General features: G+C 42.4%; 1 protein-coding gene across 3 annotated transcripts in view; it reads left to right on the top strand.

Moving 5' to 3' along the window:
• The window catches only part of MYLK (myosin light chain kinase), a 1,710,670-nt gene that overhangs the window by 1,108,935 nt on the left and 575,275 nt on the right, over positions 1 to 26,460 (top strand). For all 3 annotated transcript variants that reach the window (XM_086957081.1, XM_086957079.1, XM_086957080.1), the window contains exons 14-17: positions 5,821 to 6,018; positions 17,232 to 17,478; positions 22,675 to 22,755; positions 23,109 to 23,908. In XM_086957081.1, coding sequence (XP_086813207.1) covers positions 5,821 to 6,018; positions 17,232 to 17,478; positions 22,675 to 22,755; positions 23,109 to 23,908 — 1,326 coding nt within the window. The remainder of the gene's footprint in view (positions 1 to 5,820; positions 6,019 to 17,231; positions 17,479 to 22,674; positions 22,756 to 23,108; positions 23,909 to 26,460) is intronic.

Genomic DNA, 26,460 nt, shown 5'->3' with positions numbered 1-26,460 from the left:
CCCATTCTGTCCCTACCCTGCCATAGTAGCAATAAACCTCTGGGCTACATTTGCCAATACACTTCTTTTCAATCCCAGGTATCTTTGGTGATTGACTCTTGCTTTGCTCTGCTTTCTGCCTTAAGGTTCCTTTCTCTTCCCCATAGGACTCTTGGAAGATGGAGGTACACAGGCTTATCACTTCAAGATTGGATTATGTTGATGTGTTGTATCTAGGTCTTCCGGGCTCCTTAATATTCAGAACACTGCAGCGCTTCTGATTTTGAAACATCCCTGGTGCACCTCTCTATCGCTTCATCGCAAGACTCTACATTGGCTGCTAGTAAAGAACGGGATTCATTTCAACGCTTTAGTGTTCGCTCCCAGTACGTTTTAGTTTTAGTCATCAGGCCCCCAGGTATCTTTGATAGGTTTCTACTAACTTCCTTCTAGAGTATTTCATTGATTTAATTCACTGCTGATTGTGGTTCCAAATGCAGGTGCTTTGGGACAGGTGCTGCTCCACTTCTTATAAGCCAAGCTCTGTACTATTATTTTGGACTGCAAATCAGGAAGTTGCTGAAAACTTGGCTGTTTGCTTCCGATGGATTTTCCTTGCGGCTTCAAGTTCCAAGATTCTATTCAGTGTTGGGACGCTACTAGGAGTAGCCGTGTGCTCTACAATCCATTTCATGCAGTCATTCATTCTTTCATTCAAGGCAAAACTCTTGTATGCTTACTCATTCCCCTCCTCAAACCTGCATGGGCATGAAGTCTCTAGTCACCCAGAAGAAAGACCGGATCCTACCATCCCTGAAATAGAATAAAGCAGCTGTATAAGGAGCCCCGCGTACTGCATTTTGACCCAAAACCCTGTGGGGAAAAATGAATGTATTGCAAGCGCACCTTCACTCATGGGCATCATAGCTCCAAGACTGAATTCAGGTTTATATGAAAGAAAACAACTGCAAAGCAAATAGAATGTGTGGGTCTTTGAAGCTTTGCTGAAATGACTGTAATATGAGATACCGTGAAGAGAGAGCAGCAGATGGTTACATAGTTCTGGAGCCAAGACAGGAAATGCTCTGCCTCCCAGATGAAACTGATGAAATCAACTGAAATTCCCTGAGATTATGCCAGCGTGATGGAAAATTCACACGGCCTACTGGCAATGTGAAGAAATGCCGTGGTCATGGGAGGTTCAGAGAAGACTGAGGACCTCATTATGAGTGCCCCAGTGATCCAACTATTATCTTTGTCCTTTCCCAGTAACCCCAAAACTTGGGTCATAGTTAACAGGGGAGTACCAATTCCACCTTTAGGCATCCCCAAGAAATGAGGGTTTATTGGGTGAATTGTTAATTATGTTCCCAAGTTTGCAATACCCCTTTATTCCCAATGATCCTCCCAGAGGCTTCAACTTTTAGCAGGTAAAATCTCTGGGACGAAAACACTGAATCCTACCTCAGACCTTGTGATACCAAATGAGGCCTGTGACGGGATTGGCCGGCTCTATCGGAATTAACAAGGCACTCCTCTTTAGGCATTCAGAGGGAACTTATCATCGTCATATGGCCAGCTTTGAATTCGATAGGGTATATTTTGAAAGGAAGGTGGGTGGCTGTGGCTCTCTCCTACAATAAATAGCACTTGGTGCTGCAAAACTAATCAAATGTTCCTTAGGATTCCTCAGTTCATGCGTGACTGGGCTGTTTTGTAGGTCCTGTAACGTGATAACTAATGAGTCGTTAATGAAGAATTCGGCTGAGAATGGGCCTGCTCGAAATGCAGTTTTGACTTGCACATGCCAATGCATTTACTGAATATGCTTTTCTATTTTGGCTAGACATCCTCTCTACACTAAGTATAACAAAATGTGCTGGCAGAGGGGCCAGAACGTGCCTTTGATTGTCTGTGCTGATTTGCAGTGCCGGCTATTTCTGTTTTCAAGCCCAAGCAAAGTTTCCATCCAAACCTTACTTGTTCAGGTATCAAGCGGTTTAACTATCTTCATGTTCATGGCATGGGTCAGTGACGTAACATTATCCCCGCTGCACGCGCAGTGCCGCGAGTTCCAGGAGTCCCCCTCAGCACAGTTCACTCGGTCTGGGACCAACGTGGAAGGTGGTGGGCCGGAGCGGCCTCATGTACTTTGCAGGGGGGAGGGGGCTCCTCAAGTTTCATTACACCACTGGCATGGGTCATAGAGCTGACAAAATGTAGCAGAAGGTTCCGCTACATTTTAAAGAGACCGCTGTTTGTAGGCCAAGTTTAACCTTGAAGTGCCTCAAAGGGGTTATTGTTTCTAAGCCAACCGTTCGCTGAATCGTTTAGAAAGGGTTGTTTTTTTTGGTGGTGTTTCTGCCAAACAACCTCCACGCCAGAGATATATCTGGATAAGACTGAACTTTTCTCTGGTTTTAGCCGAAACACCACTTGAAATGTCCAAAGAAGACTGGAGATTCTCCTTGAATTGGCTGTTCGTAGCCAAATAGGTGTGCCTCAAAGGAAGTGTTTTATTCTTTTTATTTTGTTCAAATTATTTTATTAATTTAAGAGAGAGAGAGTATAAATAATTAAGGGACTACAACTTTTTATACATAAAAACCATCTTGAACAATAAATAATTAATAAATAAAAAAATATGAGCAATATTATAAAGAATGGATAAAACTTAATAAGAACAGATATATAAGAACCTACTCATGTCAATTCATTTGTATTACATTTGGGAAAAAATAATTGATCCCACAAAAGATAAATAAAAAGACCTGCAAGAGGAAAGAAAAGAATAGTAAGATAGAGAACAAGAAAGAAAATGCATAAAGAAGAAAAGAGAGAAAGAGAGACAGAAGAGGAAGTGATTTATCCTTGACCTGGGGGTGACTCTCACCAGAATCTCCACACGCGGAGCCAAATTTACAAGATTTTACGCAAAGCAGTGCAGCAAACAAAGTTGCTGCATCACATAAAAAAGACCGAGCAGGACAGTGCCGTATCTACTAAGTATAGAACACTCTTGTAGCCACTTTTATACAAGTACTGCTTCTACCAAGATGTGCAAATCAATCTGGCGTTCGATTATGCCTCTTCACCTACATTAAGCTGGGCAGTAGTGGTATCAGACTACTTCTGTTGTGACCGTAGAATGCAGATTTTATGTACAATGGTCCAGATTAACTACTTCTTTGTCAGGTTTGTGTGACTTTTGTAATGCAAACCCGAAGGAAAGTGTTAAGGTGGGATTTACTATCCAACGCAAATCTGGATTTGAATTAGATTATCTCTCAATGTGACACAAAGGTGTGCCTTGCACTGCCTTGCATTACTTTCCATTAAAGGGGTGTTCCATGGGTGGTGCCTGAGCATTCCCAGGCAACCACCCATGAGTTTTGACGCAAATCCCTATTTACAAAGAATTGTAGCCTGGGATCTGCACCAACATCCTGCGCCTCCTCAAGGCAGGCACAACGAGGAATTTTATTTTAATTTTTCTTCGTTTTCCCTACAGTATATAAGTGCAGTAGTGACTGGCACAAATTAAATGAGGAAAAAGCCTTACAACATTGGGTTTCTACCTTCCACTACAAAAACTATGCTTAGTAGAATGCAGACTCTCAAGCACTATGGTGCAACGATATCTGCGTTGTTGCGCGGCTGCCAAAAATGTGCCAGAAAGGAGAACCGCGCCCCTTCTTAGTAGATAGGGCGCTGTTCTGCTCTCTCCCTTTCATGCAACGCAGAGCAGCAAGTTTAGTTGCTGAGCTTTTGTTGCGTGGCTTCTTAGTAACTCTGGCCCTAGGTCTTTCCTCTTGACAGCTAGCTTGCTAAACATCAACCCACGCTGTCTCAGGGGAGTGACTGTTTCCGCCAGAGTCAGTGATTGAATGTTGCTAGCTTGTCAACTACGACACATTTGGATCCTGAATTTAAAGGACCATAGAAACTTAGGTTTTAGCTGTGAAAATTGCATAAAGTTTATAATGTTCAAAGTCTTTAAATAAAAATGACTTTTAATTCAATTATTTAGCTACAAAACCCATCACTCGATAATGTGTCAGCAGTTTATGATTCCGATAACAATCCTTGTCATCTATTACAGTATACCTTCGGCAATCCGTATCATAAATAGCATAGATATTGATTATATTTCTCATAGGCTGCTTGCATCATGCCTGACCATTCTTGACGACGCCCCCCCCCCCCTTAAAGTGGCAGCATTCTTATCAAACCCCTCTTCTCTCCTTCAGCTCATCAGGGGCAGGTCAACCTTGGACTAAAAAGCAGCAACATTACTTTGTTTCTTAACAGGAATTGCCCCACTCTTCAGTTGTAGTCCTCCCCACCAGTTATTTGTCATGGAAATGATTCGAATAGCTTTAGCTTGGCATTCAGTTCCTGGCAATGTGTTACTGTGCACATGAAGGACAAAACAATCCGCTACTGGTGTTGAACTTTTGCAGCTATGTACGTTATAAAGCAAGTGGAAGGTGGTAAAAATGACCACGGGTTATACTCGTGCTTGTAAGTATACAAATCATGGATGTGCGAAATAATGATTTTTTATTTGCGTATGTAAAATTGCACCCTCTAGTACTGGGCATTTCAAATTAGGCCATACCTTTCATTGAGTATGTTGATTCTGGCACACAGAAGGTGTCATTAACGGAGTCTTTGAAAGTGGCCAATACCTTCTACTGAGCTTATGGGTACTCTAATATATATGTCACAGGACATATGGAAGCTTGCGATTTTGTTAATAGATTTGTTTAAACTGTAATTGTGTGTTACAGGGCAAATGTTTTTGTAAATATGTTAATCGGCAAATGCTTGCTGACAATACCTGATGAGCATGTGGAAGCTGAAAATATCTGGGCCTGTGGATGTTTCCAATAACTTTGACATCAAACATGGATGCCAGTGATAACTCATACATTGCCTGCAGTTTGGCAATATCCTGCTGAGTGGAAAATTGCATTCCCAATTACTAGCAATATCTGCTTTACTGGCTTTATTGGGCTAGAAAAGACATTATGTAATTCTTTAAAAAAAAGTGTTGGAGAAAAGCCACAATCCTTGAGTCAATCGTTTTTTAATCATATGTTGTAGTCTACATAACTTGCTAAGTTTGATTTGAAATGGACCATGTGCCACTCCAAAACTTTAAAGGAGAATCAATGAGTCCCTTCTCTGCTAAATGGTCTTTACATTCTGTCAAGAGTTAACTGGTGTTACTGACATAATTTACTTTTCTTGGTTTTGTCTACGTAACTGCTGCCAAACATTAGTTACCATATTTCGATTACAGCTGATTTGCTTTCTACAATGGCAAGAGTAGAGGCTTAAGCATTGCATACTGCTGTCCTTGGTCCAGACCAAACAAAGAGTTTTGGTGTTTTAAAAACATTTTCAGAGTGCCTTTGGACTAGGTTCTTGTGGAGAGTTAATTGTTTTATGCATTTTCTAGTGAACAGACCGTTTTGTTATTTTAGTATTTAATCTCGGTCCCGCATAAATAAAGCTAAGGAGGCGTCCATTGCAATATGCACTCTTCGGGCAGATAAAAAACATTTAAAATGTATTCTCTAATAGCATGAGTTGGTCACTAAACCATCTTCCATCTTTGAGTGTTCTGCACAAACCTCAAAGAGGTAATGGAGTAGGGACCTGACCTAATGAAAACCTCAAGATTAAACCTGGAAGATCTTTGAACTATACATGAATTACAGTTTCTGTCTGCCAGACAAATACTTCTTCCTGTTCATGTTTCAAAAGTTAAGACTGAGAAGTATTTAATTGTCATCTTATTTAGTTCTCTGTCTTTGTTTTTGTTTTCTTCAGCAAATCCCCCACCCGAGGTTATTTGGCTTCACAATGGGAAGGAAATTCAGGAATCTGAAGATTTCCATTTTGAAAAAAAAGGTAACGAGTACAGTCTGTACATCCAGGAAGTGTTCCCCGAAGATACGGGCAAGTACACCTGTGAAGCATGGAACGATGAAGGTGAAGCGCAGTCCCAGGCAACACTGACAGTCCAAGGTTCGTGACAAGCCAACATCTCGAAGTCCGATAGTTCAGAAGTGATACTTACGTTGGGTGGAGGTTGTACCTTTATCAAATGTCATTCTCTTTTTAACCATATTACTATTTGGATTACCTGATAAATTGGAGATTCTGAGTTTTATCAGCAGCCCTGCCTTCATTCTGAGTCGCACTGTTTGAGAGGGTTCTGAATTCATTGAGTAAAAAGCTTGAAAATCCCAGCAAAGTAAATCGGGCCATATTGTGGTTCCCCTCACTTAGTCCTGTTGAGGTCTTAATGCTTTCTGGCAAAGATAATGTGCTAAAAGGCTTACTGTGGTCTGACAAGGGTCCAGAGTATAATGGTCTTTAGACTAGAACTCAGGGCTTGAATGCTTTCATTTGAAAGTACTGGCGTATATTTTGCTGACCTGTTTGCTTAAATCTTTCCATGCTGTGGGAGTGAAAAGCCTATGTCTCTTAGTAGGGTGTACAACATTCCTGAAAGCCGGTCTGTGCTGAGGAGTATTTTTGATGGGGAGTGAATATAGCCAGCATTCAATTCATACGTCCACCGAGGTGTTCAGACTCAGTAAGCATAGTATGTTACCCACATATATAAAATATACTCAAACTAAAACCGCATATATTTAGCTGTCACTCTAAACACTCAAATTTACACCAGATTAAATTTAATAAAACAGAAGCGTGGTTTGTCAGTCCACACATTGTGATGAGAATGCTGTAGGCTCTGTGTATGCCTGTGCCCCAGCTATGGTGATGTTATTGCCATAGCCCTGGGGTTAGAAATACAGGAGGCTCTGTTAAATGCAGAGGTGTGGAATGAATGGTCATTTTTAATAAACCTTGAGGATCCACTGAGAAAATAGGAATACTAGAAGAATCAGTAGCTTCAAGTCATTCTCACATGGATAATCACTTTGGATTTCACCATCTTTACACTGCAGAAATCTCAGGGTGAAATAAATAAATATGGATAGTTCCTACAAATCTCCAAATTATGATGGGCCATTAACCGCTGTTACTTGCAGGGTCAGAATTATGGAAAAGATTTCGCAATAAGGCCCATAACCTTGACAGATTTATTTTTTGGCCCTACAGCTCCACATTTCTTTTATGCTTTTTCTGGGCCCCTAACTCCAAGTGATCAGGCTTGGAACATATAAAGTGGATTATTAAAGAGTGAGGGCGTTATGTAGAGTTTAGGGAACGTCTGCCAAAAACTTTATCTAATCCCCTCAGCCTGTTACCATTTTAAGTTTTTACTGCCCTGGCTTCTAGGATTTGAAGTCAGTCGAGAATCCCAGAGGATCACAGTGTGGAGCAGAGGTTGCCGAGGCCATTTTCTGCCTTGTAGAAAGGGTTGTACATTCTTTGAGTTGCTCTGTTGAAGTTTCCACTCCCACAATTCTAATGATTATACCCAGTCATCTGATACTAACAACAGAGTCAGAGGGATAGAAAATGGCTGTTTCCCATGAAATAAACATATGGGGCTGCACAAACTGAGTTGTGCCTTCCCACCATCTTCAAGGGTTTCTTTCGCACATACAATTTTTGAAATAAGCCCCGGAGTCAAAGAACCAGCGCTTCTTCAGAGACCAGCTTTTCTGTCTTAACATATTGTTGTGATTTTGAGGTGCGTAAACGTATGTGGAACAAGCTACACATATGTGGAACAAGCTACACAAACGGCTCTATCTACTTAGGGGGAAACTACAAAGAAAAGAAAAAAACAATTGGGATTTTAGACTAATATTTTATTTTGAATCAACTGTACAGGAACATTACTAGAAATGTCAATGTTCTAAAAATAATAAAAATAGGGACAAGCCTTCTAGGGGCTTTGATACAAGTTGTCTCTTTTTATGGGTGTTGGTGAGAAGTAAAGGGGTCTGAGCCACGCTGTCCATAAGCTTCATAGAAAACAGACCACTGGTAACACTCCAGACACGTATTTGAAGCATTTAAGTCACTGCCTCTCATTTGATAATATATGTATTTGAAGTTCCACCTGAAACAGAATGTTTTGTTTTCTTGTTGAGTCCCTATTTAAGATTGTTCCTCATATCACTAGAAGCTGACCCTTGCCAGGAAGAACTGCAAAGTTCTACAAAGAGCATGGAGATGCTCATATGACCTACAGGCTAAACTACAATACTGAGCAGCTATCAAATCTAACCACAAATTAATGTGTAAAACTAGGGCTGCTCACTACTCCAGCCTGATCACCAACAGCACTAATCGCAGCAAAACCATATTCTCTCTTCTGAAGGACCTGGTCACCTCTCCCTCGGCATCAGGCAGCACTATATCCTCCAGCCAACAGTGTGAAGAGCTTGCCAACTTCTTCATCTAGAAGGTGGAGGGTATTTATCATAACTTTGCTCTTACTATAACTCCAGCCGCTATTGGAGAAACATGCATACTTGCTCTGAAACTGTCTCTCTTTCTTCACTACCCACTATTCTTCTCAAAGACCTGGAGGGATTGGTGTCTAAAATCAAATCAGGGTCTCCAGATGACCCCCTAAGACCTGACGCTTTCAGGAAAGCACAACAGGCCCTTCTTCCAAAATGTCTGGATCTACTCAATTTATCCCTTACCTCAGCGGTGGTCCTTAAATCATGGAAACACGCTAAAGTGGTCCCTCTTCTCAAAAAACCTTCATTGGAGACTTCCAAGTCAGAAAACTACCTGCCAAAATCATTGCTCCCATTTCTGTCCAAAACTCTGGAAGCCTTTGTGATTTCGACATTAACTCACTTCCCGGAAGCTAATCACATACTTGATAGTTCTCAAAAAGGCTTCTGACTGCGATATAGCACTGAGCCGGCAATGCTGACGGTGGTAGAGCAATTGAGATCTGCTGCGGATGCTGGCAGGACCTCAGCTTTGGTCCTGCTGGATCTGGGCCCAGCATTTGACACGATCTCACACAAAATCTTGCTCCTCCGTTTGGAGGAGATAGGGATTAGTAATACGGCCTTGTCATGGTTCTCTTCTTTCTTGACAGACTGGACCTTTCAAGTTATAGCCCCTCCCTTCGCCTCCCATGTCCATCCTCTGCGATGTGGGGTCTCTCAGGGCTCCGCGCTGAGACCCACACTCTTTAATATATATATATGAGTCCTCTGGCACGGCTGGCCAAAGCAAGGGGAATCTCCTTGGTGTCATACGCTGACGACACCGAACTGGTGATCACCCTGTCTAAGAATCCCAGCCAGGACAGAGAAAAATTCAGAGAAGACATACTGGCCATTGCAGAGTGGATGACGGCTAAATTCTTGCAACTGAACTCGTCAAAATCTGAGATTCTTCTGTTTGTCAAAGGCTCCCATCTCTGGAACAATGAACGGTGGCCTCCAGCTTTGGAGCCCCTCCGGCCCCCAAACCCGTAGTGAAAAACCTGGGCATCATGCTGGACAAAGATCTTACCTTCGAGACACACGCCAGATCTGAGGCAGAGAAATGCTTTCGGCTGCTTCGCGACCTCAAACTGATACTTGGGCTATTTAATGCCCACACGAGGCAGCTAATCATCCAAGCCTCCATACTGGCCTGTTTGGATTACTGTAATTTGCTTCTCCTTGGCTCTAATAAATCTGTGCTAAATCGACTGCAACGGGTCCAGAACGCTGCACCACGTGGCATTTTTCCCTCCCCAAGTACAGCCATGTCACAAACCTCCTTTTCCGCCTTCATTGACTGCCCCTTGCACACCGTGTACGCCTCAAAGCGCTCTGCACCGTGCACAAGATCCTGACCGGCACTTGCCCACACATTCTGACCGATATGTGCTCCTCTATTCCCCGCCACGTGCGCTGTGCTCCGCTAATCTTATCCTCGCGCGAATCTCACGCTTTCAAAGGACCCGAGCTGGGGGCCGCTCCTTTAGGCGACAGGCCTCTACCTTATAGAATTCCCTTCCTCTACACATCCGCTGCATCGCTGATCAACAGGCCTTCAGATGCCTTGGTTGTAATCTCAACTCTAATCCCTCCCTGTCCCTCAGTTTGCCTTGCATCAGCGCTGGGACGCCTCTTTGTCGAGGCAGCAATGCACATTTTACAAGTATTCTAATCTAATCTAATCCTTTGTTACAAATGAATCGGAACACTGTGACGAATGTTCATACTTTGACAATTCGAACACTGGAATGTTGAGAGCTCCATTGATGACAATGGAGTGGCTCTGGATTTATAATGGCTGGTATGAGCCTTCTGATTAGCATTCTCCCTGTTAGTCCATTTATAATATAGAACATTCTAACCTCAGTGGGTGGAATATTCTAAAAGCCTTATAGCCCTTCTGCTTCAGACTCTGACAATTGTTAAAGGCCCTCTCCCTGTTTCAGCCCCTCTCTTGCAGAGAAGGCCTATAACTCAAGTTCAGGGCCTTTAGCACTTGGTATAGTCCTTGACTGCGGTCTATAAGGCTATATTATTGACTGACACTGTGGTGAATTAGGAATGATTGTACTGTATTGTTATTGTATTTTTATAACACTTAATACCCCTAATGAGGTGTCAAAGCACTTTTTCAGCGAGTAGCAGGCTACTCCGGAACCCATAAAGGATTAGTGGTGAATTGGTATAGTACAATATAGAAGTCATTTGAGTGGTGGATATGTTAGCCAATTACATGGATTAAGAAGGATTGTCAAGGGATAGACAAGGAAAAAGGTTTGCATTCATATAGCGCTTGCTACCCTTGATGAGGTGTTGAATCGTTTATTGGCGAGTAGCATGCTACTCCAGTATCCAGAAAGGATTAGTGGGGAATTAGTATAGTGAAATATGAAAGTAATTTGAGTGGTGCGTATGATAGTCAGGTATTGGATGGAGAAGGATAGTAAAGGCATAGAAGACAGAAAAATGATGCTCGACAGCCCACTGTTAATATTTGTTACATTTCCTCATTACACTAGTTATGAACCAGAAACCATTGCAATGCGTGAGTGGCAGGCATTAGCTCTCTAAAAGGCTTGTGAGGGAAGAACTAAGGGGCTGATTACTATATCGGCCGGAAAGCCTCCGAACATAGGTCGGCGACTTTCCGACTAAGATCGTCTGTTTAACTTCTGACCGGCTGATTACAATACAGCCGGTCAGTATTGAAACCGGTCGGTCTTTACGGCTGTCTTCCGACTGGCTCCTTGGAACCAACCTGTAATCCATATGGACGACGTTTGATGCCATACGGATTACGATGTGCAGTTTCTGGCAGGCTTGCCATGATCGGCTTTCAGACATGGAAAGCCTGTTGGAAAGCGTGTTTGTGGGCCCCTAGCAGTGCCCCCTTTTATTTTTGGCCTCCGGTTGGGAACTAATCCCTGCACCTGGTGGCAGGCACCTTGAGATGCCTACCACGGGGTGCAGGGATTAACACAGTCTCCCATTTCTCCATGGGAGCCTGTGTTACGGCCGATTTATAGGCATAACACAAGCTCCCATAGAGAAATAGCAGCATGCAATCCCACCATGTGCGCTCGCATCGTACTTTGGCCGTTGGGACCACTGACCGGGGGTTGGTCTGTCCCATTTCCGCGATATTTGCATCTGCCCGACATCGTAATAAGCTCCTATGTGTAGATTAGCATTAGTGCCAATGCACTGGCACACAATTTAGACCATGGCTATACAACCCTCTTCATCTGGTTGGTAAAATAACAGATCCTCTTTGTGATGCTTATGTATGCAGTCATAAAAGGAAATTGTGATCAGCTTTGCTGTGAGTCTCAAGAAAGGTTACTTGCAACAGTTCTCAAATGTGAGTACAGGTAAAAAGAAGTGAAGAGGTTACAAATACCTAAACTGGGTCACAGCTATAAAGCTTGGTTTTTTGAAGCTGGGTGGTAGGCCAGATGATGGGTAATATCACAGGGTACTGCTGTAATGTAGAAACTATCATTCCAAAGAAGTGGACAAACTTCTGTTGATTTGATTGAGTGCTCTATGTATTGAGGACAGATCTATTGCCCTACAAAAATATAGTAATCTATATATTGAGGAAAGAAATATTGTAAAGATAAGTATGCATAGGTAACTATTGATTTAATGTTCTTAACTCAACATCCATGTACCTTGAAGGTATATATGTATGTACGTGTGTGTATATGTGTGTAGCCACTCTGTAGTTACAGTGCGGAATTCTAGAGATAAGAATTCCTCAGACACTTGCTCGCTAATAACTTTGTCACCATTTAATGTATTTCCATGAAACTTTGTAGACTCATTGCTTTTTGTACATTAGCGGATGGTGCAAAGTACTGTGGTGGTCCATGAAGGGGGTGCAAAGAAAAAAAACTGAGGGCCCCAGAACACGTTTTCCAACCAATGGATTTTTTATAGACCTTTGTATCGGACGTAGCAGCAAGATGGCCTGACAAATTTTGTTAAAAAGTGGGAGGATTATTGATCACAGTGTAGGAAGGTTCCTTTTTGTTAATAGAGCAAAATAGGTTCAGTACAAAGTTATAAGGCACAAAAACCTAGCAATCTATTGGGATGTAGCAATTTCGCAGTAAGTATACTGTGGTACATGCCGATGACAAACCATTATATATTTGGTTAAGGCAAACACAAAATTAAAAGGCAGAGATGTTGTTAGCCCTTACTTACTCTGTGTTGTGGGTTTCAAGTGTTATTATAAAGTACTACTGTAATTTCAGTGTACTACTATTTCATAACTGCATAGGAAGGATTGAGGCACTTTAGATAAGTCTGTAAAGGTATGGAAAACCCTTTTTTTTTTGTTAATATATATATATTTAATTTATGGAATACTGCTGTATTTTCTAGAGGGTACTGCTGTAGTTAAAAAGTGGTTTACTAAATATGAAAAATACATTTAGAAAAAAACTCTATACTACACTATACATCCCTTACAACCCAGAATGTAGACTTAGGGCCTCATTACGATGGTGGGCGGACCTTGCCGCCTGTCACCGTAACTGAAAAGGGGACCGACTGCCAGAAGTGCGGCGGTCCAATGAGGCCAATTAGGATGCGCCTGCCACACTGGCGGGCGCATTCTGGTATTTAACATTGCAGGCGGTGCTGCTGGGTGCAGCTCTGTCTGCAATGTGAAATGTGCATGGTTTGCATTGCCATGCACAACGTGACAGGCACCGCGCGGTGCCTGTCACCTTATGTATGGCAATGTAGAAGGTACCATAGGTACCCCCCAAGTGCAGTCCCTCACCCCGCCAGGGGCCCGTAACTGGCCCCCCAAAGCAATTTCCACCAGCCTTTCCATGCCGGCATGTCCACCTTGAAAAGGCCTTACAAATTGCACATCATAATATGGATGACAGTGCCTGCACGGCACCGCCACCATATTATGCCCCTGATCCGCACAGCAGGCAATCGTAACGATTGCCTGCTGGCGGAAAAGTGGCAGATGGTCTATCCGTCTGCCGCGGTACCCCCCCCATACTAATATGGCGGGGGTAAATCAGGTACAGATGGCGGCCAGATCGCCACCACCGTGCCGGGAGTGGCGATCCGCCTGCCATCATAATAGGCACCTAAGTGTTGGCTAAACAATATTTCGCCCTTAGAAAACTAAAAGGCAGCCATATTGGTTAGACCTTATTAGTCTACTTTATGGGTTTTAAGGGGAAATACAGTGCATTTCTGTTTTTTCAACATATTTCATTTTTTTTTTTATTTATATTACTATCACAGTACTTTCTAGGTTGTAGCATGGTACTCCTTAAGCTTTTTTTTAAAAAAAACAAATATATGAAGTCAGAGAATTAATTTACTCTACCTTTACAGACTTAACTTCTAAATTCCTTCCTATGCAATTATATTACAGTAATGTACTACAGTTTCACTTAAAAAACTGAATGCAGACTAAGTGTAGTCTAAACAATATGGGTACCTAATTACTAACAAAAAGGACCCTTTCTACCCCAAAATCTATTTTCCTACCAATATTCACCTACATATTTTTAACAATTTTTCTTCTGCGTCTGTTTAAACTACACTCTACCACACGACACAACACTCCACTCTACTGTTTGAAGTGCCACTCCAATCTAATGTACGACAGTACACTCCACTCTGACATGTCACTCCACTCTAGGACAGTCCACTCTACTCTGCCACCGTCTGCTCGACTCTGACACACACTCCACACCACTGTACTACACTCTCTATGCCACTCCAATTAACAGTACTCTACTCTATGCCACTAACCTGTATGCCACTGTGCTCCACTCCACTCTATGACACTCCACTCTACAATACTCCATTCTAAGCCTCTCCACTCTAAGCCTCGTCCCTATATGCCTCTTCACTCCATGCCACTCCACTCTGTCACTCCACTCTGTCACTCCACTCTACACTCTTCTACTCTACGCTTTCCACTCTACCTTATTTCACTCTATGCCATTCCGGTCTACGGGATCCCACTCTGCAGCACTTCATTCTATGCCACTCCACTACACTCTATGCCACTTTCCTTGTTGTTATTTGACTCTGTGCTACTCCACTCTATGCCACTCTACTGTACGCCATTCTACTGTATGCCAGTTCACTCTATGCCACTCCACTCTACACCACTCTTGTCTAGTCCGTTCCACTGTACTTCCCTCTACTTTACTCCATTCCACACTATTCTCCTCTACTCCACTCCACTCTACACTATTCCACTCTATGCTATTCCATTGATTCCACTACATGAAATTGCACTGTATGCCACTCTACCCTATGCTAATCCACTCTATGCCATTCCTCTGTACACCCCTCTACTCTATGCCACTCCACTGTACGCCATTCGACTCTACAAGACTCCACTCAATGCCACTCCACTCTCCCACTCCACTTTACCCTGTCACTTCACTCTACACAACTCCACTGTACATTATTTGACTCTAGGCCACTCCACTCTACACCCGGCACACTATGATCTTTCACTCTGAAGACTATTCCACCCGACCCCACTCTATGCTATTCTACTGTATGCCACTCCACTCTATGCTATTCTACTGTATGCCACTCCACTCTAAGCTATTCCACTGTAGGCTTCTCTTCTCCACTCCACCCCACTCCACTCTATTGCACTGTACTCCACACTTCTGGATGCAACTCCACTGTATGCACCTCCACTCTTTGCCACTCCACTCTACGCTGTTCCATTTTATGTCACTCCACTATGCATCTCTATTGCACACCACTGAACTCTATACACTAAACTCTACCCCATTTCACTATATCCCACTCCAGCCTCCACTTCTCCACTGTAACACACAGATTGGCGTGTCCCTCTGACTCAACACTCTATTGTATAACAAGCCACTCCAGTCTACTGGACGAATCACCCTCCCACTGTTTTCCATTCCACTGTACGCCACTCCACTCTATGATGTTCCACTCTACACCACTCCATTCTACGCCACTTCAGTCTATGCCACTCCACTCTATGCCACTGCACTCTACGCCAGTCCACTCTATTCAATTCCACCTCACTCAACTCTATGCCACTCCTCTCTAAGCCCCTCAACTGTATGCCACTCACTCTATGCCACTCCAATCAGCCCCACTGCACTCTACACTACTCCTGCCACACAACTGTACCCCACTCCATTCTACACTATTGTACTTTAAGCGACTCAACTGTAAGCCACGGCACTCTGCGCCACTCCACTATACCTCACTTGGCTCAGCCTCACTGCAATCTACACCACTCAATGCAACTCTTCGCTACTCTACTATACACCGCTCCACTGGACGCAACCGCACTTTAAGCACCTCCACTTGATGCTACTCCACTCTACGTAGCGCTCCTCTACGCCACTCTACTGTATCCCACTTCAATTTATGCCGCTCTACTGTACGCCATTCTACTGTACACCACGCTACTCTACTGCAATCCAAGCCACTGTATAAAAAGACAATGATGGATTTACTTTAGATATGTTAAAAAATATTTTTACAAATTACAAAGCCATACTAATTCAATGAAAAAAACAAAGGTTAAAGCTTGTTTATAGTTAGAATAACTTTATTTATTCTTTCTAAACAGACCAAAATTAAGCTACTCAAACCTTTGAAATTCTGAAGTTATAACTTATAGTTAAAACTTTTGTCAACTCTGCAAAGTCCTTTAACTGCTGCACCTCTGTAGATAGTGTTGTCAACTCGCTAGACACACTACATTAACTATAACTGGCACCTTCTCCATGCCATGCTTATACCCTTTCACATGATATCACTTCTAGCACGTTAAATGATAGCATACATAATAAGACTCATAACATGTCACATCAAATCATTAATGACAACAATTTGAGTGGTAGAGTGCCGGGTTACAATTAATGTAGCATAACTAGCGAGTTCACAATACTGTCTACGGAGGTGCTGGATTTATAGGATTTTTGGTGGGGGCACCAGTTATAACGTTAAATTATATCAGTAACTTTAGAATTTCAAAGGTTTGTAGTTTTAGTTTCGTTTGAAAGAAAAAAAGAAAGTTTTTCTAACTATAACTGCTTTAACCTTTGGTTTTTTTTTAAATTGTATATGTATATATTTTTTTAAGGTGTATATATATATATATATATATATATATATATATATATATATATGGAGTTAAGTATAGTAAACCTATATTTACAAACACACACACACACACTTAGTAGTTAGAGCACAGCATTTATAAATGATATTTCATTCACAATATTGCAGTAGGGATGTGCGACCCTAGTTGCATGTATCATAATTTACAAATAAACGGACGTTATGGAAATATTGTGCACTTTTAAGGAACTAATTACATTTCTAATAGGTGCTGTTGTGGAGCACCATATAAGTATTGTGAATATGGTATTCACAAAGATGCACATAGAACGATGGAAGTTGTCTGACCAACAGCTCTGGTCTTCATGGTAAATTTGACTATCATCCTGAAAGTTTAGGTTGGTTGTATTTTGCAAGAGATGAAAGATATTGACACTATCTCTTAACCATGGGCTTCAGTGTATCGCACTCACTAAAATCTGGAATCTGGGACTTTGTGGTTTTGTTTGCGTATGATGAATTTATGATAGCATGGCCTGCTATATTTACTCTTTCCTTAAGCCGCAGGATCAGATTTACCAATGAGATCTGTCATTGTGCTGTACCACTTTGTTATGACCTATGCTACAATTAAGCTTTACAGGCACTCTTTGTTTATTTTCTCTTGTGTTGTTGCTGTAGAGCCCCAGGATGGAATCCAACCCTGGTTCATTAGCAAACCAAAGTCTGTGACAGCGACGGCGGGGGAGAATGTTCTGATCTCCTGCGCTATTGCTGGGGACCCATTCCCAGCTGTCCACTGGTTGAAAGATGGACGGGAGCTGACTGAAAAAGATGAGATCGAGATCCTGCAGAACGAAGACGTGTTCACGCTTATACTACGGAATGTTCAAGCCCGTTACGCGGGAAAGTATGAAATCAAGTTAAAGTAAGTGATCAAAACCAGTGTCAAAGTAGGGTGGGACGGAATGATTTCCACAGCTAAAACCACCTTCAGAGAATGCGAAGGCTCCAAAGAACTCCCTATCAAATTCTTATTGTAGCGAGGGGCACGAGTTAGATTTAATGGAAATTAGGGATTTTTAAGGAAATCTTATCCCTTTCTAAACAATTTGCACATGTTCTTCGGATTTCTCAGTGTTTGTCCCTGTAATGACATTCGTTAGTTGCCAATGTACTAACCCTGTGTTTTGTTTGGATAGCATTGTTTGAAAGGTTATGCCTGACGTTTACAAAACGAAATCTGTTTTGAATTCTGCAAACTTCTATCTGATTTCAAGCTTCCTTGTCCAACTGTTACCATCAGCAAGTAGTCTTATATGTCCTCTGAAAAACATAGCACTTAACTTCAATGGGAGCACTTCACTTCAAAGGCGCTACATTATTCCTGACTTGGGATGCCAAAATCACGTTTTATCACACTTTGGGCAAGATCCAGAGAGAATTGTGGTCACCTAGGTTGAACATAACTGAGAATTTTTTTTTAAAATGCATGTGTTATTTCCCAATCGAGATTTTCAGAATCGGTATTTGTGTAGGTGTATGCATGCTAATTACAGCTTGAAATGTTTATGCTCCAAAAGTGCGGTGGATTCTCCACTTTCACAAATTTAGTGTTGACAGCATTATTTGTAGGCATTTCGGGGGTTGGGGTTATCGCAAAAAGTGGCGAATGAATAGGTGCTAGAAAATGTGTGGGTATTAATATAAAGTATTACATGTTGTTTCTTACCTCCGAAACATACGAAAATGTTTCCATGGACATAAGGCCGGGCCCTGAAACCCTTGCAGCGCATGGGGGCCCCCTTTTGGCATAAAGGCTATAAGTGTCTGGGAGATGTAATAGTCTCAGGGGCCCCTCACCACATTCTCCTGGGTTCCCATCATGTTTTATTATGCCACAGAGTGTATCATTGCAAACCCCAGCACTATGTCATGATTCCAGAGTACGGATGGGGGAGGTACATCCCCAGGTCTAATAGGACACATTCCTTTATGAAGGAATCATTTCCTCATGCAGAAACAAAGAAATAATGTGCATTTTCTCATGCAAATCTAAAACTGTTGTACACTTGGGATATTTTGGAAATCCAGTAACAGTCATACATTGGCAAGACACATAGAAGTAATCACAATCCAACAACGTTTCAATTTTTATACGGACATTGGGTCTTTGTCTTAAGATATGTTCCTTACTTATTATGTTGTCTTTTAGTCAGTCTGCTGCAGTATCATTCTCTTAATTACTCTCTCCTTTATATTATGCCATCCTGTCTTTCTAACTCAACAGCAAAACATACTCAGTATATGTGTAAACATCAGTGGTGATCCCCAATATGGTGATCGCGAATAGTTTAAAGGCCTGATGCTGCAAGGGGTTCACAATTCGCCACTCCTACAGGTACCATGGCTCAAGGCTGCAGATTTACAAATGTACTCTGTTCACAAAAACCAGTAGTGTGCATGGAAATCTGCTTCAGTGGCAGGTTCCCAGACATACTTTTGAATGAGTCGCGATTTGTATTTCAAAGCTGTTATTTCCCCAGTGCACAATTGTACATAGTGAAAGGCATCCCGATGTACGCTGGGAAACATTTTCCCTAGGGAGAAAACTCTTCCACTCACTGAGTTCCCTCCCACTGCTCGTATACATCTTTAACTGCTCCCAGGAAACAAAGGCGTGAAAGAGGAGACTGTGAATGGACACACACTTGAGAGTTTGCGGGCATTCACAAAGATTCGAGGTAAACCACTCCCTCAACCTACAAATTGCCACCCTTGTGTGGGATTTATTACTGAATTGGATGCAGATGTGGAATAAAATTACGCCATAGTAAAAAGCCTTTTATGCGCAACTCCTGGACAGCTGTGAGGCATAAATGGAACATTTTTGGCCATGAAACTTTTCCCCTGCATTGAAAACGTTTTGATTTGAAGAAAAGTCTTTCCTTAGGAGGTGACATTATGGACATGAACTGTGTAAAGATGTGTGGTGCTCCAACCACTATAGAATTTTACCTTCATCTCCACCTTTAGTAAGATAAAGGCATTTTGTTTTTCCTTGCCTTCCTATTTGGCACCACCCAGTGATGGCAATTTAAGACTGCCATCTTGCATTGTTTTATGGGAGTGCTGGCAGTGATGAGGAGCAGTGCATGGCCATTAGACTTGTATAACACTGCCGTGAAAGCTGTGAAGCTGAGGTACTTTTGACTGTCAGTAGTAGTGTGGTCAGGAGGAAAAGAGATACTCTGGAAAGGTCTCATTGAAAAGTGTGTTGATCAGTTTCTTTCTGACATTCAACTGTTCTGGGTAGTGAAGTGGGAAGGCATGCCGTAAGACTTTTCTGTAAAGTTATTATCCTGTTACTTTGTAGTTTTTTGGGGTGTTTTTTGCATGGACATGCTTCTAGATCTGGTTTGTTTAATTACTGTGCGGTGGCCAAACATAATTCACATATTTTGTGCAATGTCTTTAAGAGGTTTATCGAGGTAATTCAGCTTTAGAGTATACTGATAATCCTTCTCTTAATCTCGGGTATCACTTGGCGTAATCTGTTCATTTAGGTCCCCCAGCAATTTAGTTCAGAAGGTGTACAGTCTTTTTCAGCTCCACCTTAGGTATTTTGCCTCACATGGTATTGCAGTTATATGGCAATGACTGGGACGTTAGTGGTGCTAGACACCTTTTTAGGTGTGTGCAGGATAGAATAGAAACCGTGTTCCGAACCACTGGCTGATGGTTATGTAGTCAGTCGCTTCACCACCGAACTGATGGAAAGTACAGAGGCAATTAAACAGGACTGTGACATTCAGGTATATCAAGTGGGATAGCACTAGAGATAGTCTACCAGTTGAGTGGGGTGCATTGATGCCTTAAGGTTGAGGGAGTGGAGGAGAAATAAAAACTTGCATGCACAACATTAGCTGTGATTGCGCGCACACTGCAGTAAAACTCATGCTGCAGCAAAGCAGTATTCAGAAGAGGATGAGTTACAGACAACTGGCACACCTTGACCCTATTTCCCTACATACATACTTGATGCCACTGTCGTGAATGTGGCACTTAATTCTAGGCGAGAACTCTTGATAATGAATCAAAGTGATTAATAATATGTATGTGGCAATGCTCTACTTGTGTGATTGTGTGTGTGTGTGTGTATATATATATATATACACGTGATCAAGGGCTTACGGGCTTGAAACGCGTTGTGTTGGGTCACTGAATAAAATACTGCCCACTTGAAATCCTCTGAGGTCTGTGCCTCTTTCCTCACCTGACTGCCATTGGGAGAACTCAGGAAGTGGTTTGAGGGTTTCCAGATATATATATATATATATATATATATATATATATATATATATATATAAGAATTTGCACCTATTGCAGTAATCATATTGGGGCAGCAGTAGGAGGTAACTTTGAGGATATATACGTGTGTGTTTGTATGTATGTATATATATATATATATATATATATATATATATATATATATATATATATATATATGTCTATACATGCACACACACACACACGTATATATACCCTCAAAGTTACCTCCTGTCACTGATACCCCAATATGATTACTGCAATAGATGCAAAAAAAAAATATATATATATATATATGCTGAATTTTCCTGGTTATGCCGCCGCGCTGCAAGGATTGCCCACACTCCAGGTAAGTCCAAAATTAATTTATTGCTGCCGTGTTTCAACCTAACGGTCTTTTTCAAAGCATATATATATATATATATATATATATATATATATATATATATATATATATATATCACTTTCCGTTTTGCCGAAGCAGTTCCTCGCGCACTCAGCTTTTTATTTTGTATTTTTTTTATTTTTTGTGAAAGCTGAGAGTGCGCGAGGAACTGCTTCGGCAAAACGGAAAGTGATTAATTGCGGCGAGGCTCTGCTGCACTCAGAACGCACCACCACAGAGCGCTCGAGAGTCCTAAGACGGGGCCACGTTGGAGTGTGTGTATATATATATATATATATATTCAACACACTCCAGGTATAAATTTATTTAGGAAAAGACCAGAGTCGGAGCCCAAATTCAGAACGGTGTTGTCAGAGTTTAATTGACCGACCAGAAACACCACAGAGCGCTCGAGAGTCCTAAGACGGGGCCACGTTGGAGTGTGTGTGTGTATATATATATATATATGTATATATATATATATATATATATATATATATATATACACACACACACATATGTATGTATGTATATGTTACCTCCCCCTGCCGCCCAGGATGGTAACTGCAATAGATGTAAATGATTGGGGTCCTACAGTCCCACCTTTGTGTTCTCATAAGAAGGGTCCCGAACGGTCGCTGTGTTTACAGAGAACTTAATATGGAAGCGATTCCAGCAGCCTGGGAACGAGAGAGGGCCCCGTCATTTCTCATCACGAGAGCGTGATAAAGCATTAGCGGCCATTACTGCGCAGGACCCCGTGCCTCGCGCGGGGACGCCGTCCCGAGACCTCTCTAATGGGAGACATTCACAGAAGGCATCCGCGGCATCCGCCTACAATAGGAAGAATTAGAGCGCATTACCTAATATGGCGACACTTATAAGTTTTCTAATATAAACATGTGCAAGCTGAGGAGGGAGGCTCGGTGGCGCGTATTGCAGCGCGCGACGTTCCTCACATTTTCGTGCTCGTGATGCTTAAAAGCTGCTTCACAAAAAGAATGGAGCATGTTTGGAAAGATTTCAAATTTCGGAATGAAAACTCGCTTTCATGCAACCCTTCACCTTGCTTGGAAGAGAATGATGTTTTTTTAAACATGCTGGGAGTGGAAAGGGTGTTTGTGTGCGTGCGTCTGAATGAACTTCGCCTTTTTCATAAGGACACAACATCTAAAGCCCTTTATTCAGGTTGAAGAGTGATTTTTAGGGACCGCTGCGGGGCAGCGAACTGTTCTGAGAGGCATTAGCCTTTAAAATCGATGTCCCAGTTAGAAACAAGGGCTGGAAAGCTATTTGAGATTGTTTTTTCAAAGTCTAAAATAGAACGGAGTAATTGAATTATTGCACTCTTAATTGTATTCCTTGAGGCGGTTAAAAAAAAAAATTATTTTGATTCTGTCGAACTTGCAGGAACCCTGTTGGAGAGTGCAGCTGCCAGGTGTCCCTGATGTTCAGAGAAAGTTCAATTTCCCGAGGCAGACCCCAGCGAGAGTAAGTTGCTGAAGTTCCCAGGCACTGCATGTGTGGCTTCTATTTTTGCTCTGCTAATACGCTGCCTTTGCGGACCAGGGCTGGCTGTAAACCAGCCTAATCCCAAATGTGACCCAACTATAAGTGTTTTGCTCTTGCAGCTGAACTGTTGCATGGAGGCAGATGAGAGGAGACCTTTTTTTGTTTGTTCCCTTATATGGCCACTGAAGTCATCACTGATGCAATAACCTAAAGGACTGTTCTCCTCCTCTAATCAGCCTTCCCTGCCATAAACACATTTCTTGCCTGGGATTGTTTCCTGACGTTTAAACCAGCCCCTTTTCTTGCTTCTCTCCTTTCTCTGCTGGTCACAGGGGGAGGGAGGAGACCAGCTCTGATGAGAATGAAGATGTTGCCGATCATGGAGCAGTGAAGTTTGGCAGGAGGAGCAGTGTCCCGAGGAGCTTTGGAGAAACCCGACCAACCGAGGAAGAGCAGGAGGACATTCGAGGGCTACTGAAAAGGCGCATTGAGGTCCGCGAGCACACTGAGGACCGGCTCCGGGAGCAAGAAGCGGAGCAGCTAGACTTCCGCAACGTGCTGGGGAAGAAAGTGATCACCAAGGCAATTTCTGAGGAGGAGTTGAAAGAAATCCCAGCCGAGCAGATGGACTTCCGCGCTAACCTGCAGAGGCAGGTCAAGCCCAAGACCTTGTCGGAGGATGAGAGGAAAGTGAACACCCCTCAGCAGGTGGACTTCCGTGCCGTGCTGGCCAAAAAGGGCACCCCAAAGCCTTCTGCCCCAGAAAAGGTGGCACCAAAGCCGAACACCCCAGATTTCAGATCTGTGCTCAGCACCAAGAAGAAACCACTGGCTGAAAATGGCAATAGTAACGCGGTGGTGGAGAATGCCACGACACCGCAGAAAGAAGAGAAGAATGACCTGAACTGTGAGCACGGTTGCGAGATGGTGGATGGTACAGTCAATGAGAAGAAACCCCAGAGCAAGGGAACTCCGCCTTCCTTCCTGGAGAAGCTCCAGGATACCCACATTGTCGATGGCGAGAAACTGGTTTTACAATGCCGGATTGCCGCAGACCCACCTGCCACTGTCACCTGGAACCTAAATGGCAAACCCATCAAGCCATCCAAATTCATCATCATCTCCAAAGAAGGTAAATGAATGATACTTTACTCTATATATTTTGCAAGTTATTGTTTGAACTGTTACTTTAAATGCATTAGGAATGAGGCTGTGCGTGTGCTGACAATGTTGTGCTAAGGATTTAAGTCGGATATGCTCTTCTTTCTGATGCGACCCACCGCAACAAGGATTGCATTATACAGCTTGCCAAAATCCCTGGCTGCAGCTTGCTTTTAAAAGCTTACAGATGCCCCTTTCCATCTAAAAGCTGACAGTCTGCATGCAGTTTTACGTAGACTGTTCCTGCAGCACAATATACCAGCCAACCTCGATGTTGCTGAATTCACAGTTTAGAAATATATTTAACTGACTTGTATGAGTATTTAAAGACCTTTTTGAGTTCTCTAAAAAGCTGGTTTCAGGGTTTTACTGTGACATGTGTTCTACATATTGCACTTTGATTATGGAGCACTGGTCCTGCTGCCAGTCTTGGGGTTCATATTTGACTTTGATACCGTTTTATCACTATGATCAATTGCATTCAATAACTTTATTTCGGTTCAAAGAGCAATAAAAGTGCATAACATCATGTAATACGGCTCAGTATATAGTAAAACCACACAGCTATAAAACACATTACCCAATTGATCACACAACTTCACCATTATTGCTCCTATTTGCTGAAGAGGCAGCGCTTACCTCATCCTGTAATTATTAATTGCTGAGCCGACCGCCCTTACCTTATCCTGTAACTTAATAACTGAACAGCAGCATTTACTCTATCATGTAACTTCTTAAACAGCTGAGCAGATTACAGCTAAACCATCTAGCTGACACCTCCCCCATTCCAGGGTTTTTGAGAAATCCATTTTCTTTCCGCAGTTTTTAGAACATGCAAGTTGAGCGAGCGCTCTCCAAATCTTTCGGAGATTGGCTTTGTGCCAGGTGAACCTGTGTTCCTGTTTGTGGATTACCGAACTTGGGGCCATATGTATGAACACATTTTCCCATAGACACAGAATGGGTAAAACCCTTTGATACATCTGGCCCTAAATCACTTGTTCTCATCGCTAAATAGGGTATGCTGAGGCACTACTTGGTAGATGGTTCACTCTAAAAAGACAGAGTAAAGGTATCTCTGGCAGTCAGTCAAACGTACATATTGTAGAGGCTGAATCCAAAGCTAGATGTAACATTATGCATTTCATAGCGGTATTCATAAACCATTGCCTGTGTTATGATGAGTCTCAAGTTATGCCTCATGTTGCCCCCCAACCTCGTATTCCACATCACCACCACTTCAGCACTCTTCACCCCTTTGAGTCCCTAGTCGAATTCCGTAGGTATTACTGGCATTGCTTGCATGCCAAAGGCCTTTAGATTCTCATTCACACAGTGCCCCACAGCTGTTGGCATAAGGGTACCCTGCTACTGGCCTTCTGGCGCCTGGCCTCTGTGCCTGTTAGTATAGGACGGTGCATTTCACAATAAGATTCTGCAGTGTTCCCAATGCACTAGCCTACATCTCTTGACAAGTGAAACTTGCCAATGAAGTAGAGAAAACTGCTAAATGTGAGTAAACAATAAAAAGCTGGCTGCTTTATCAGAAATCCCACACCCTCATTCCTGCAGTACACCGACTTTATTGACTATTACCCACAGACCCAGCTTCCGCTGCTTTAATCCGTCTGCCATCATCCCTCTTTTGACTCCCACAATGCACCCCTTCTTCACTCATTTACTTCATTATCACTCAACCTGTCTCACACACCTGCCTTTTCTGTTTACATCCAGCCTTAATTATAACACCCCTATTATCCCATTCATCCTCGAGCGCATTGCCATCATGGTTTGAGTTGCAGCTCAGACATGAGATCAACATCTCCTACATAATATGACACTATCATGCAAGAAGATGGTGGGGTTGAGTTTGGGGTATTGACACAACCACTTGTCGGTGTGTTCACGGCACATTTTCATCTGAATGCGAGTGGGGCATGCGTCTTCATCAGAGGTGATAAAAGTCCCTCCCACAAAACATTGGTTGAGAAAGCCTTGTCTAGCTATGGTGGTAACCCAGGAGGGCATAGTAAGATTACAGGTTGTACCTCACTGTTCTATACCCTTTTGTTTTTCACATGCTTCAGAACTTCGAACATCGTTGAAAAGTTACAAGTTCTCAATCTGTACATACTTACATGGATTTGCTTTTCCTAGAACACGCTCTAAGACCATGGTGCCCCTAGAAGCTTGCAGGAAAAAAACATGACACAAAATAGTCCTTCGAAATCGGAGAGATCGCCATGTCCCCCGCCCTGTGCACAAAAAATGAGCACTGTGTTTTTTAGAAAAATTGTCGGCTCATTTAGTTTCCAAATCGTGTTGTTTGAACCTCTTAGTGGTATGCATAAGTGGAAATACCCAGCCAGGTAATCAACAAGCATATTTCTTTCATTTGATGACATCATTAATGGCAACATCAATTATTTTCATCCTTCTCCAACTCAGCCACGATTATCTCACCCTTATGAAGTACGTTCTAGGATCCTAATGTGTGTTTTCCAATGAGGAGTTTTATCACTG

Source organism: Lissotriton vulgaris, chromosome 2_1 (genome assembly GCF_964263255.1).
Source record: "Lissotriton vulgaris chromosome 2_1, aLisVul1.2, whole genome shotgun sequence".
Taxonomy (NCBI): Eukaryota; Metazoa; Chordata; class Amphibia; order Caudata; family Salamandridae; genus Lissotriton; species Lissotriton vulgaris.
The sequence above is the reverse complement of the archived record's forward strand: the minus strand, read 5'-3'. Positions and strand labels throughout refer to the sequence as shown.